This window comes from Salvelinus namaycush, chromosome 36 (genome assembly GCF_016432855.1).
Source record: "Salvelinus namaycush isolate Seneca chromosome 36, SaNama_1.0, whole genome shotgun sequence".
Taxonomy (NCBI): Eukaryota; Metazoa; Chordata; class Actinopteri; order Salmoniformes; family Salmonidae; genus Salvelinus; species Salvelinus namaycush.
Window position 1 is genome coordinate 22013484 of NC_052342.1, and position 13608 is coordinate 22027091.

Genomic DNA, 13608 nt, shown 5'->3' on the forward strand with positions numbered 1-13608 from the left:
ATTTTTTACCCAACATGCTTTCATTGTCTAGCAGCCAAAGGCATTATCCTAATCGTATTAGCAACCGATGATATTTGTTGCATCTTTATTTCCCGCTTCTTTCTAACGGATTTTCTATCTCTGTTCATGAAACCGATTGCGTGTGCGGTGCTAATTTTAGAACAGTTTTCCCGCAAATTGTATTTTGGGACATTCACGCACTGCCGAGTGTACATTGTTGGTACATTGATGCGCCTAAAATATGAATAAATAATAGTTTTTCAACATTTTAAGTTAAACATTCCGATCTGTTCCATCAGCCGTATTAATTGATACGGTGTATACCTCCACTACACTTCTTTGATTCGTATCAGTGTGGATTAAGATGTGAGTATACGCAATGCCCACTTAAAGATAATTGGATATATGGCATATACCTGCTCATACCCTCCCATACCCTCCACTACACCACTGAACAAGCTCATTGCAAATGACAATTACGCATAGTAAAATTAATGAAAATAAATCCCACTACAAGCTGGTTCAAGTCGTGATACGTGTGTGTCTGATTATCAAATGACAATACCTGAGTGATTCATATTCTAACCAGACAGTAGCCAGACTGGCCTAAAATGGGCGCCACCCCTCCTTTGCAATAGGGCCTACATCAAAGCGCAGTACGTTCCCAAATCGCATTGTTTTTTAAATTTTTGTAAAAAATAAAATAAAATCGCATTGTTAGTGCCGACGCGATAGGCCTAGCCTATATTATAGACACCATGAACATTCGATAACTCAGTAATAGGTATGGCCTAAGTCTACCTGAAGTAGCCTAGTACTGTAAGGGAGGGAAAAGTTAGTCAACACGTGCACAGTAAACATTTCTCAAGGTCGTGTGACGCAACGAAGTTGAGCTCATGTAGGCCTAACCGATTTTGCATCCTAACATCTTTACTGACGGCGCGATAGTATGGGGAAAGACTTTGAGTCTCAAATGTTAAGTCCTAAATGGTAGCCTATCACCTATATAAGCTAGTGCACTAGTTTTGACCAGGACCCATAGGGCTTTGTTGAAAAGTAGGGCACTATGTAGGAAATAGGGTGCCATTTGGGATGGACGGCTAGCCTATACTATCAGAAGCGAGTACTAACCTGAGTTGAGCTGATTAAATCCCTTTAGGGGTGGAATTCCCCCACTCATATGTTCGGAATGGGGGACTTTTAAAACATCTCAAAACTAAATAGAAAACCTCTAAGCATGTCATACTGGGGAAATTCCTTTAATTCATCACCAGTCACACCTCTGAGGACAACATTTGTTAAGTTATCCATATGGTTGCAATCGATGAATGAGCTTGGAAAGAGGTGCCTTACAAGTAAAAAAAAAACATTCACATTGATTGATTAATCAATATAGTTTTTTTCACTGATACAATTTATTTATATATAGCTTTACCTGAGTGCTAATCATTTCTTAATTAACCAACTTTTAACCTTTTAAAAGCAGAATTTTGAGGGAGGGCTTGTTATTACACTGTTATTATTATGTTCTCATATCGCTCTCTCTCTTTCTCTCGCTCTATCTCCCCTCTCCTGCAAAGGAATCGACGCGTAGGCTACGTCTTTAACAAGAGGCGTAGCTGTTTGCTCATGCATTGTGCTACTTGCCTTGGTTGAGAAATTTTTGCTTCCTGCACCGATACATTACACATCCAGAAACAAGTTGAGAGAAAGAAAGAGGGTTCGCTCGCTGTGAAAGCAAGGACATTGACAGTAATGTTACCATCTAGTACAACCAAAATAATAGTTATTCTATAGAGGAGAAGGATTAACTTTCGACTGCACGGACGAACATTTTTACGCATTCACTAGCCAAACTGTTCACGCACATCGTAGGTTTTGCAACGAAGAGGCAGAGGGAAAAGAAGACAGGCTATTAAACCCGTTCGTTTGAAACCCTTTTAGCTAACATACCTCCGTGATGTCGGAGCGAGGAGGGCTCCCGCGGACTGGAGGTGCCCCTTCCCCGCACGTGCAGCCCTCCAAACCGGTCACGATCACCTCGAATCGCCCGGTCCACATGAACCTCTACGCCACCTGGGAAGTGGACCGCTCTTCGCCAAGCTGTGTGCCGAGGTAGGAGCATTCGAGTATGAGGAGATAGTTGCTTTTCTGTCTGTCTGTTGGTTTCTTGTTTGGTCTGTGTTTACACAAAGTAGCACCGTTTGCAGAAGGCTTAAAGACGCCCCCTGTATGTGTTTACTTGTGATTTTACTCCCAAAAACGCTCTTAAATTTTCTATAGGTGGTTGACATAGGAAGCATGCATTGTTTTAGGTGTCTGAGCATGATAATGCATTGTTTTAGGTGTCTGAGCATGATAATGCATTGCCAACCTGCAATAATATTGTTGTTGTCTTGTTTACCTGGTCAACCCAGACATGTAGCAATCATATATATAGGCTAGTACACATTCTACTGCAGAGTCTTCTTGATATTCTCTAACAATGTATATTGTATGTACATGCCCCCCTCAGGCACATGGTAGGCCTACTACTTGCTCTGTATGTCTCAGTAGGTCGTGGTATTTAGGGGGGAAGTACCATATCAAATGCACCACTGGTCATTCAGGTGACATGGCTTACAGAAAAAAACTGTTTTTTTTTAAGAACACAATTGCCTGTCTGGATGTATTTCATCCCGTAGCGCAAGGCTCCACCATTTGATTTCGATTCAAATATTGCCGGTGGTTTTAGCAATATTCTACAGTCATTATCAATTGATAAGGTAGATTTTGATGTTATAGAATCCTCTTTTTGGGGGGTTTATCCAGATAGGGTAGTATTGATCCCATGTAATGGAAGAGTGGCCAGGAAAGCACACACCTAACATTGATCCATGCTTATTATGAACACATTCCCAAGATCCCCCTTTGTGTGTGTGTGTGTGTGTGTGTGTGTGTGTGTGTGTGTGTGTGTGTGTGTGTGTGTGTGTGTGTGTGTGTGTGTGTGTGTGTGTGTGTGTGTGTAGTTTAGAGGCCACTGTCTGCATCTTTCTTTCTCTATCTTTCTATCTTTTCATTTCCTCCCTCTCTGCCGTATTACAGTTTCTTATGCTATATGACACTTGATGTGCTCATTGGTATGTGTGTATGTTTAAACATCTACCCCCTTTTCAATGGCCATAGACAGCTCCTACAGAATTACACTATCCTAGTAACATAACATTGGCCTAAAGAAGTATCACAGTGTGGACTAGAGGTAATGCTGCAACCTCTGGCACACATGTTAACAGTGTCGGCGTAAAGTAGTCAAGAACGTACCGTAACCTCTCTCCACGGCTAGCTAGAAATGTCGCCGATGGAGCCATCCATTTGGAACCGTTTGTATAGCTCAATCGGTTCCCAAGTTGTCAAGCGGGCGGTCACGTGTGTTGGCAAGGTAGAGGACCCTGGTTCAAGCCCAGTCAGAAGCAAGTTGAGGGAGGCAGTGTTACATGCTAAGCTAGCACACTGACCCTGGCTATATCGGCATAGGTTTGTTACATGCTAAGCTAGCACACTGACCCTGGCTATATCGGCATAGGTTTGTTACATGCTAAGCTAGCACACTGACCCTGGCTATATCGGCATAGGTTTGTTACATGCTAAGCTAGCACACTGACCCTGGCTATATCGGCATAGGTTTGTTACATGCTAAGCTAGCACACTGACCCTGGCTATATCGGCATAGGTTTGTTACATGCTAAGCTAGCACACTGACCCTGGCTATATCGGCATAGGTTTGTTACATGCTAAGCTAGCACACTGACCCTGGCTATATCGGCATAGGTTTGTTACATGCTAAGCTAGCACACTGACCCTGGCTATATCGGCATAGGTTTGTTACATGCTAAGCTAACACACTGACCCTGGCTATATCGGCATAGGTTTGTTACATGCTAAGCTAGCACACTGACCCTGGCTATATCGGCATAGGTTTGTTACATGCTAAGCTAGCACACTGACCCTTGCTATATCGGCATAGGTTTGTTACATGCTAAGCTAGCACACTGACCCTGGCTATATCGGCATAGGTTTGTTACATGCTAAGCTAGCACACTGACCCTGGCTATATCGGCATAGGTTTGTTACATGCTAAGCTAGCACACTGACCCTGGCTATATCGGCATAGGTTTGTTACATGCTAAGCTAGCACACTGACCCTGGCTATATCGGCATAGATTTGTTACATGCTAAGCTAGCACACTGACCCTGGCTATATCGGCATAGGTTTGTTACATGCTAAGCTAGCACACTGACCCTGGCTATATCGGCGTAGGTTCGAATCCTTTGACACAACCTCTCTATCTTTCCCCACGGTCATTCTCTCTCTCGCTATCTGTTCAATAAAACCTGGAAATCCCTTCAAATATATATATAAAAAAGAAGAATCATAGTAACTTCATTACCATATAATAACCATATCATAACCGTAGTGCAGAAACTCTGATACCGAGATGCCACTGCATGAGACAGGACTGATAAACGCGTCATCACATGGGCTTTAGTACTGTGCTTTCTAATTCTCCTTTTCAAAAAGATTTAGAGCTTTGTCCATCTAGAACTAAAGCCTTTGAGTGTGCTTTGACGGTGTGCATTTCACTATTTTTGTCAAGTGCTTTTTCGGGTTAAGTGTGTAGATGAGTTGTTCTCTAAAATATCCATTCTGTGTCCTTACTCTGTCACTTTGACGTCCTGTCTCGGATTATTACTAAGGCTAGAAAAGGTCTCCATTGTTTTGGGAGGTTTGTTGACTATTTCATATTTCAGTGCATAGTGATGTCACCTTGCTGCATCTGCACAGTTTCATGCTTTAGCAGGTCATGGTCCATCACTCCTTCTTCTATTTCACTGCAGAGAAACAAACAGGGAAGCTGAATTCTGAGAAATACACCCCCTTCTTTCTTTCTTTCTTTCTTTCTTTCTTTCTTTCTTTCTTTCTTTCTTTCTCCCCTTCTTTCTTTCTTCCCTCCTTCTTTTCTTTCTCTCTTTCCATGAGGCAATCACTGATCTGACGCAATGCAGCCTAGATCGTTAGACTGTGCTAGAGAACCCTGAGTTTCACCTGTCCAATCTTGTCAGATATGCAGGGGTGAAAGTAGAATTCATTTCTTCTTTGTACGGGACCTCCTATATGTCCTTAAAAAAATTATGGGCTTGTCATAGTATTCCATATAGAATCCCTATTAATTCAATAGGATCTCTGTGGGCCTAGTTGTAAATATGTGGTATTTAACTTTCGAAAATGTATTAGCTTTTACTGTGGCATAAACACAACCATCATCGGATTGTCAAACAATCACTTCAAAGGGCTCCTTTACTTGTCTATTAGGCCAGAATTGTCATTAGGCCAGAATGTAGGTGTCCACTGCAGTCCGCGTGCGCCTCGGTGTCGGCCACCTGTCTCTGCATTGGTGTTCTCATCGAACCACATGGCATTTTGGAGCGCAGGCTATACCACCAGTTTTCAAGTCCATTCGCTCATTTTTTCATGCCTCTGACATGATCAAAAGTTGTCTAATAGCCTACAGTTTTCTTGACATTTTGTTTGAATTATTGTGATAGGCTCATGTTTTACCGGTACGGCGTTACCCCCGCAATTTATTTTGCCGGGATGCCGTTCTGAAACATACCGCCTTACTTTCACCCCTGGAGATATGTGGTCACTTCAAGGAGGGGAGGAGGTAAGAGCCATCACTTGTGTCTCAAGACAGGCCCAGGGTGTCTTGTCATTGTGATTGTTGCAGAAAACTGGATCATGAATTTCCTCACTGTAGAGGTTTGTAGCTGTAACCTCTTCCTCTTCCTGTCTACCCACAATTTGCGTGTTGTTTGCATTGACTAAAAGTGCCTCTGTGAGGTCAGTTCCAGGGTCAGTTTTTATTGCCACTTTACCATAATGAACTATGCTGAAGGGGGAACTAAACTGGTCCTTGATCAGTATACACTACAGTAACCTACTTTCTCCAATTGACCATGTTTCTGCAGCGTCACAATCACCACCAGCGCTTGTCACCAACCATCTCATTCTCACTGCTTTTTCTCTTCATTGACTTTCTTCAAACTCACACCCTGCGCGGGGGGTGAAACAACATTTATTTTATTCCCAAACCAAATAATCCCAGTGACAAAAATAGCCTACCCGGCCTGCCATGTGTTTCAGCTGATCACCACCAAACCTTAAATGTAGCTGTTAATATAGCTCTGCTGTATGTGGCATTGAAATAATGAAACATTCCCATTACTAAGTGTGTTAGTCAGTTGTTGGAGTCAGTTCCAAATTACACCCTTTTCCCTACATAGCGTACTACTTTTTAACAGCCCTATGGGCCCTGGTCAAAAGTAGTGCACTACATAGGGAATAGGGTACCACGTGGGACGCAGCCTGAGAGTTGACATAAGGGGATGGTTGGGATTCCTGCTCCTGCCGACTGAGTTGTTGAAGCACAAGGCCCTGGCATGAACCAAGGGAAATTCCTGTGACTCCAGCCCAGAGGAGTGGAACAGAACGGACGGTTGGATGAGTTCTACTGCTGAGCTGTAGTCAACTCTGTCCCTCGTCGTAGCTGGGGCTGGAGCTGAGGTCTGGAGCTGAGGGCTGGAGCTGAGGTCTGGAGCTGAGGTCTGGAGCTGAGGTCTGTAGCTGGGGCCTGGAGCTGAGGTCTGTAGCTGGGTCTGTAGCTGGGGCCTGTAGCTGGGGCTGTAGCTGGGTCTGGAGCTGAGGTCTGGAGCTGAGGTCTGGAGCTGGGTCTGGAGCTGTGGCCTGTAGCTGGGGCTGGAGCTGAGGTCTGGAGCTGGGTCTGGAGCTGTGGCTGGGTCTTGGGTTGCTAGCCTGGGTTTCTAGCCTTGGTTGTCACTGTGTATGACGAGTGATACAGTAGCCATGTCCGATTCAAAATTGTTTCTCTAGCATGAGGCAGCTTGATGTACAGGTACCACCCCCCCCCGGAAAAGATGCTAGGCTATTGCAGTGATATCCACACCTGAGCTGTGTCAATGACAAATACTAGGTGAATTAAGTAATATCATATGCTATATGCTGCTGCTCCCTTGTGCTTTAATCAACCTGCACCACAACATTGGGGACACAATAGGGTGTCTGCTACACTTGACCACATAGTCAGCTCCTGCCTAGCCCTGCCCTCAACACACACACACACACACACACACACACACACACACACACACACACACACACACACACACACACACACACACACACACACACACACACACACACACACACACACACACACACACACACACACCCAACCGATTAAGAAGGACTGGTGCTCTGCTCGGGGCACTGCTCGCTCTTCCGCTCAGATGAATGGCAGAGAGGTCTGATGTTTCCCTTCGCGCTCCACTGTCATTCTCTTCTGTCCTTCGTCCTCTACTCTTCTCTCCTTCATCCTCTACTCTTCTCTCCTTCGTCCTCTACTCTTCTCTCCTTCATCCTCTACTCTTCTCTCCTTCATCCTATTCTCTACTCTTCTCTCCTTCATCCTCTACTCTTCTCTCCTTCATCCTCTACTCTTCTCTCCTTCACCCTCTACTCTTCTCTCCTCACCCTCTACTCTCCTGTCCTTCATCCTCTACTCTTCTCTCCTTCATCCTCTACTCTTCTCTCCTTCATCCTCTACTCTTCTCTCCTTCATCCTCTACTCTTCTCTCCTTCATCCTATTCTCTACTCTTCTCTCCTTCATCCTCTACTCTCCTCTCCTTCATCCTCTACTCTTCTCTCCTTCATCCTATTCTCTACTCTTCTCTCCTTCATTCTCTACTCTCCTCTCCTTCATCCTCTACTCTTCTCTCCTTCATCCTCTACTCTTCTTTCCTTCATCCTCTACTCTCCTCTCCTTCATCCTCTACTCTTCTCTCCTTCATCCTCTACTCTTCTCTCCTTTATCCTCTACTCTTCTCTCCTTCATCCTCTACTATTCTCTCCTTCATCCTATTCTCTACTCTTCTCTCCTTCATCCTCTACTCTTCTCTCCTTTATCCTCTACTCTTCTCTCCTTCATCCTCTACTCTTCTCTCCTTCATCCTCTACTCTTCTCTCCTTCATCCTCTACTATTCTCTCCTTCATCCTCTACTATTCTCTCCTTCATCCTCTACTCTTCTCTCCTTCATCCTCACCCTTCTCTCCTTCATTCTCTGCTCTTCTCTTTAAAGTGTACACTCATTCCCTTCCCTCCTAATGGCTGTAAAAGGAATGCTTACATCAGTTCATTGCATTTAGCTAAAGCTTTTATGGGTAGTGAGCAAGTGTACACTCCTAGGATAAGGTTAGAGAATGGGACCGTATCTCGGTGTGGTTTGGCGCTGGTGAACAGTAGACGTGATAGGAGACTGCCTGGTTGAGTTTATTTCATGTAGATGGTATTGCTGCTGTATGGTGAGATCACTGTTTCCGTTGGGAAAATGTGTCGCCAGTCATTTGACCGGCAGCATTTTAATTTGCCAGACATTTGAGAAATTTACCGGACCCATATGCGTTGGGTGCGTAACCTGACTAGGGCATCCACCCACGGTGCTCAGAATGACAGAAATCACATTTAGATGATGGTCATTCATATTAACAGAACATGCAAGTCGAGGATGCAACGATGTGCGGTCCTTCTTACCTAATTCTGATGCTCACTTTGAAGATGTACTTTTCCTCAGCCAACAAGACGAGTAATGAACAGCAAAATCACTAGGTTGTTATTTCAATTGACTATCCCCCGTTTTAGAAAAAGTCTACCTATTGTATTGTATTTGTATTTATTATGGATCCCCATTAGTTCCTGCCAAGGCAGCAGCTACTCTTCCTGGGGTCCAGCTAAATTAAGCTAAATTAAATTGATACAATTTTAAAAACATTACAATACATTCACAGATTTCACAACACACTGTGTGCCCTCAGGCCCCTACTCCACCACTACCACATATCTACAGTACTAAATCCATGTGTATGTATAGTGCGTATGTTATTGTGTGTGTGTGTGTGTGTGTGTGTGTGTGTGTGTGTGTGTGTGTGTGTGTGTGTGTGTGTGTGTGTGTGTGTGTGTGTGTGTGTGTGTGTGTGTGTGTGTGTGTGTGTGTGTGTGTGTGTGTGTGTGTGTGTGTGTGTGTGTGTGCCAATGTTTGTGTTGCTTCACAGTCCCCGCTGTTCCATAAGGTGTTTTTTAGGTGTTTTTAATGTGTGGTGTTTTTTAGGTGTTTTTAATCTGTTTTTAAATCTAATTTTACTGCTTGCGTCAGTTACTTGATGTGGAATAGAGTTCCATGTAGTCATGGCTCTATGTAGTACTGTGTGCCTCCAATAGTCTGTTCTGGACTTGGGGACTGTGAAGAGACCTCTTGTGGCATGTCTTGTGGGGTATGCATGGGTGTCCAAGCTGTGTGCCAGTAGTTTAGACAGACAGCTCGGTGCATTCAACATGTCAATACCTCTCATAAATAAAAGTAGTGATGAAGTCAATCTGTCAACCACTTTCAGACAAGAGAGATTGGCATGCATATTATTAATATTAGCTCTCTGTGTACATCCAAGGACCAGCCGTGCTGCCCTGTTCTGAGCCAATTGCAATTTTCCTAAGTCCTTTTTTGTGACACCTGACCACACGACTGAACAGTAGTCAAGGTGCGACAAAACTAGGACCTGTAGGACCTGCCTTGTTGATAGTGTTGTTAAGAAGGCAGAGCATCACTTTATTATAGACAGACTTCTCCCCATCTTAGCTACTACTGCAGCAATATGTTTTGACTATGACAGTTTACAATCTAGTGTTACTCCAAGCAGTTTAGTCATCTCAACTTGCTCAATTTCCACATTATTTATTACACGATTTAGTTAAGGTTTAGTGAGTGTTTTGTTCCAAATACAATGCTTTTAGTTTGAGAAATATTTAGGGCTAACTTATTCCTTGCCACCCACTCTGAAACTAACTGCAGCTCTTTGTTGAGTGTTGCAGTCATTTCAGTCACTGTAGTAGTGTCACGTTCCTGACCTGTTTTCTGTTGTTTTGTATGTGTTTAGTTGGTCAGGACGTGAGCTGGGTGGGAATTCTATGTTGTGTGTCTAGTTTGTCTGTTTCTATGTCCAGCCTAATATGGTTCTCAATCAGAGGCAGATGGTAATCGTTGTCCCTGATTGAGAATCATATATAGGAGGCTTGTTTTGTGTTGGGATTTTGTGGGTGTTTGTTACCTGTCTCTGTGTTTGTGTTCTGCACCAGATAGGTCTGTATCGGTTTTGCACATTTGTTATTTTGTATGTTGTTTGTAGTGTTTCACTTGTTCTTGTATTAAACATGTTGAACACTAGCCGCGCTGCACTTTGGTCCTCTCCTTCACCTATGGAAGAAAGCCGTTACAGAAACACCCACCAAACCCGGACCAAGCAGCGTGGCAACGGGCAGCAGCAACAGCAGCAGCGGTACCAGGAGGAATGGTCATGGGAGGAAATCATGAACGGAAAAGGACCCTGGGCAAAGGTTGGAGAGAATCGCCGCTCTCGGGAGGAGAAGGAGGCAGCCACAGCCCAGGAGCGGTGGATTGAGGAGGCAGCACGTAAGAGAGGCTGGAAGCCCGAGAGGCTCACCCAAAAATTTCTTGGGGGGGGGGCTAAAGGGGAGTGTGGCGAAGCCGGGTTGGATACCTGAGCCAACTCCCCGGGCTTACCGTGGAGTGAGAGGGCGTCGTACTGGTCAGACACCGTGTTATGCGGTAAAGCGCACGGTGTCCCCAGTACGCGTGCTTAGCCCAGTGCGGGCTATTCCACCTTGCCGCACTGGTAGGGCTAGGTTGGGCATCGAGCCGGGTGCCATGAAGCCGGCCCAACATATCTGGCCTCCAGTACGTCTCCTCGGGCCGGCGTACATGGCATCAGCCTTACAGGTGGTGTCCCCGGTTCGCCTGCATAGCCCAGTGCGGGCTATTCCACCTCGCCGCACTGGCAGGGCTACGGGGACCATTCAACCTGGTAAGGTTGGAGAGGCTCGGTGCTCAAGAGCGCGTGTCCTCCTTCACGGTCCGGTATATCCGGCGCCACCTTCCCGCCCCAGCCCAGTACCACCAGTGCCTACACCACGCACCAGGCTTCCAGTGCATCTCCAGAGCCCTGTTCCTCCTCCCCGCACTCGCCCTGAGGTGCGTGCCCTCAGCCCGGTACCTCCAGTTCCGGCACCACGCATCAGGCCTATAGTGCGTCTCAGCCGGCCAGAGTCTGCCGTCTGCCCAGCGGTGCCTGAACTGCCCGTCTGCCCAACGCCGCCTGCACTGCTCGTCTGCCCAGCGCCGTCTGAGCCATCCGTCTGCCCAGCGCCGTCTGAGCCATCCGTCTGCCCAGCGCCATCTGAGCCATCTGTCTGCCCAGCGCCGTCTGAGCCATCTGTCTGCCTAGCGCCATCTGAGCCATCTGTCTGCCCAGCGCCATCTGAGTCATCCGTCTGCCACGAGCCATTAGAGCCGCCCGTCTGTCCCGAGCCATTAGAGCCGTCCGTCAGTCAGGAGCCGCTAGAGCCGTCCGTCAGTCAGGAGCTGCCAGAGACGCCAGCCAGTCAGGAGCTGCCAGAGACGCCAGCCAGTCAGGAGCTGCCAGAGACGCCAGCCAGTCAGGAGCTGCCAGAGACGCCAGCCGGTCAGGAGCTGCCAGAGACGCCAGCCGGTCAGGAGCTGCCAGAGCCGCCAGCCGGTCAGGAGCTGCCAGAGCTGCCCTACAGTCATGAGCTGCCCTACAGTCATGAGCTGTCCTACAGTCATGAGCTGTCCTACAGTCATGAGCTGTCCTACAGTCATGAGCTGTCCTACAGTCATGAGCTGCCCTATAGTCATGAGCTGCCCTACAGTCATGAGCTGCCCTACAGTCATGAGCTGCCCTACAGTCATGAGCTGCCCTACAGTCATGAGCTGCCCTCCAGTCCGGAGCGGTCATTCAGTCCGGAGCGGTCATTCAGTCCGGAGCTGCCACCCAGTCCGGAGCTGCCACCCAGTCCGGAGCTGCCACTCAGTCCGGAGCTGCCACTCAGTCCGGAGCTGCCACTCAGTCCGGAGCTGCCACTCAGTCCGGAGCTGCCACTAGTCCGGAGATACCTCTCTGTCCTGAGCTACCTCTCTGTCCTGAGCTACCTCTCTGTCCTGAGCTACCTCTCTGTCCTGAGCTACCTCTCTGTCCTGAGCTACCTCTCTGTCCTGAGCTACCTCCTAAATCATGTGGGGGCCTTGGGGAGGATTCTTAGGCCAAGGTCGTGGGCGAGGGTCGCCACTCAAAGGACGCTAAGGAGGGGGACAAAGACAGTGGTGGAGTGGTGTCCTGCGCCGGAGCCGCCACCGCGGACAGATGCCCACCCAGACCCTCCCCTTGAGTTTTAGGGGTGCGCCCGGAGTTCGCACCTGAGGGGGGGGTTCTGTCACGTTCCTGACCTGTTTTCTGTTGTTTTGTATGTGTTTAGTTGGTCAGGACGTGAGCTGGGTGGGAATTCTATGTTGTGTGTCTAGTTTGTCTGTTTCTATGTCCAGCCTAATATGGTTCTCAATCAGAGGCAGATGGTAATCGTTGTCCCTGATTGAGAATCATATATAGGAGGCTTGTTTTGTGTTGGGATTTTGTGGGTGTTTGTTACCTGTCTCTGTGTTTGTGTTCTGCACCAGATAGGTCTGTATCGGTTTTGCACATTTGTTATTTTGTATGTTGTTTGTAGTGTTTCACTTGTTCTTTTATTAAACATGTTGAACACTAGCCGCGCTGCACTTTGGTCCTCTCCTTCACCTATGGAAGAAAGCCGTTACAAGTAGCTGACGTGTATAACGTTGGTCAGCTTTTCGACAAAGAAACAGCCTATTCCAAACAGACTCTGGGACAGTTGTGGGCGATCCCAAATTCATACAACCTGTAGGCCTAGGCTACACAATAAATACATTAAAAAACGTTAAAAAGCAATGAGTCTGATGCAACAGATCAGAACGTTGAGCTTTAAATGTTGATAAGCTATTATTTCTTCACATTATATGCGCATCAATGTGCACAAGGCAGTAGACTACGCGCGAATGTTGGTTCCGTAATGCACTTAGCGGGAAAACACTGTTGTCAGAGATGAAAATATATGTTCGAAATTTAGGGGAGATCTAATATGCAACAACTAACATGGTGTCAAAGTCTAGGTGATGTGGGTAAGGTGGAGTCAGACGCAGGACACAGAGATGAGTAATAATAGTAACTTTACTCAAAATAGTCTTCCAACAAGGAGAATCCAGAATCACAATAACGAGACAACTGACAACAATAAACACGCACAAAACCATGATGGCTCCAGAGGGTTAAATAGGGAAATAATAAAAACGTAATGGGAACCAGGTGTGTACAATCAAGACAAAACAAATGGAAAAATAAATATAGATCGGTGGAGGCTAGAAAGCCAGTGATGTCAACTGCCGAATGCCGCCCGAACAAGGAGAGGCACCAACTTTGGCGGAAGTCGTGACACAATGGGTTGCTAATATGACTAGGATTGTGCCTTTGAAAAAATGAAAGAAAGTTGCTATAAAATATTTGCCTCCACGGAAATGGTCTAATTTTGGCTAGGCTACTTTGAAGCAAGGTAAG

At 46.3% G+C, this 13608-nt stretch overlaps 1 protein-coding gene across 1 annotated transcript in view; it reads left to right on the plus strand.

Annotated features, from left to right (window-relative positions):
• Window positions 1-1621: 1621 nt before the first annotated feature.
• The window catches only part of LOC120030387 (phosphofurin acidic cluster sorting protein 1-like), an 83289-nt gene continuing 71302 nt past the window's right edge, over window positions 1622-13608 (plus strand). Inside the window, exon 1 of the mRNA XM_038975776.1 lies at window positions 1622-2115. Coding sequence (XP_038831704.1) covers window positions 1961-2115 — 155 coding nt within the window. The 5' untranslated portion in view covers window positions 1622-1960. The remainder of the gene's footprint in view (window positions 2116-13608) is intronic.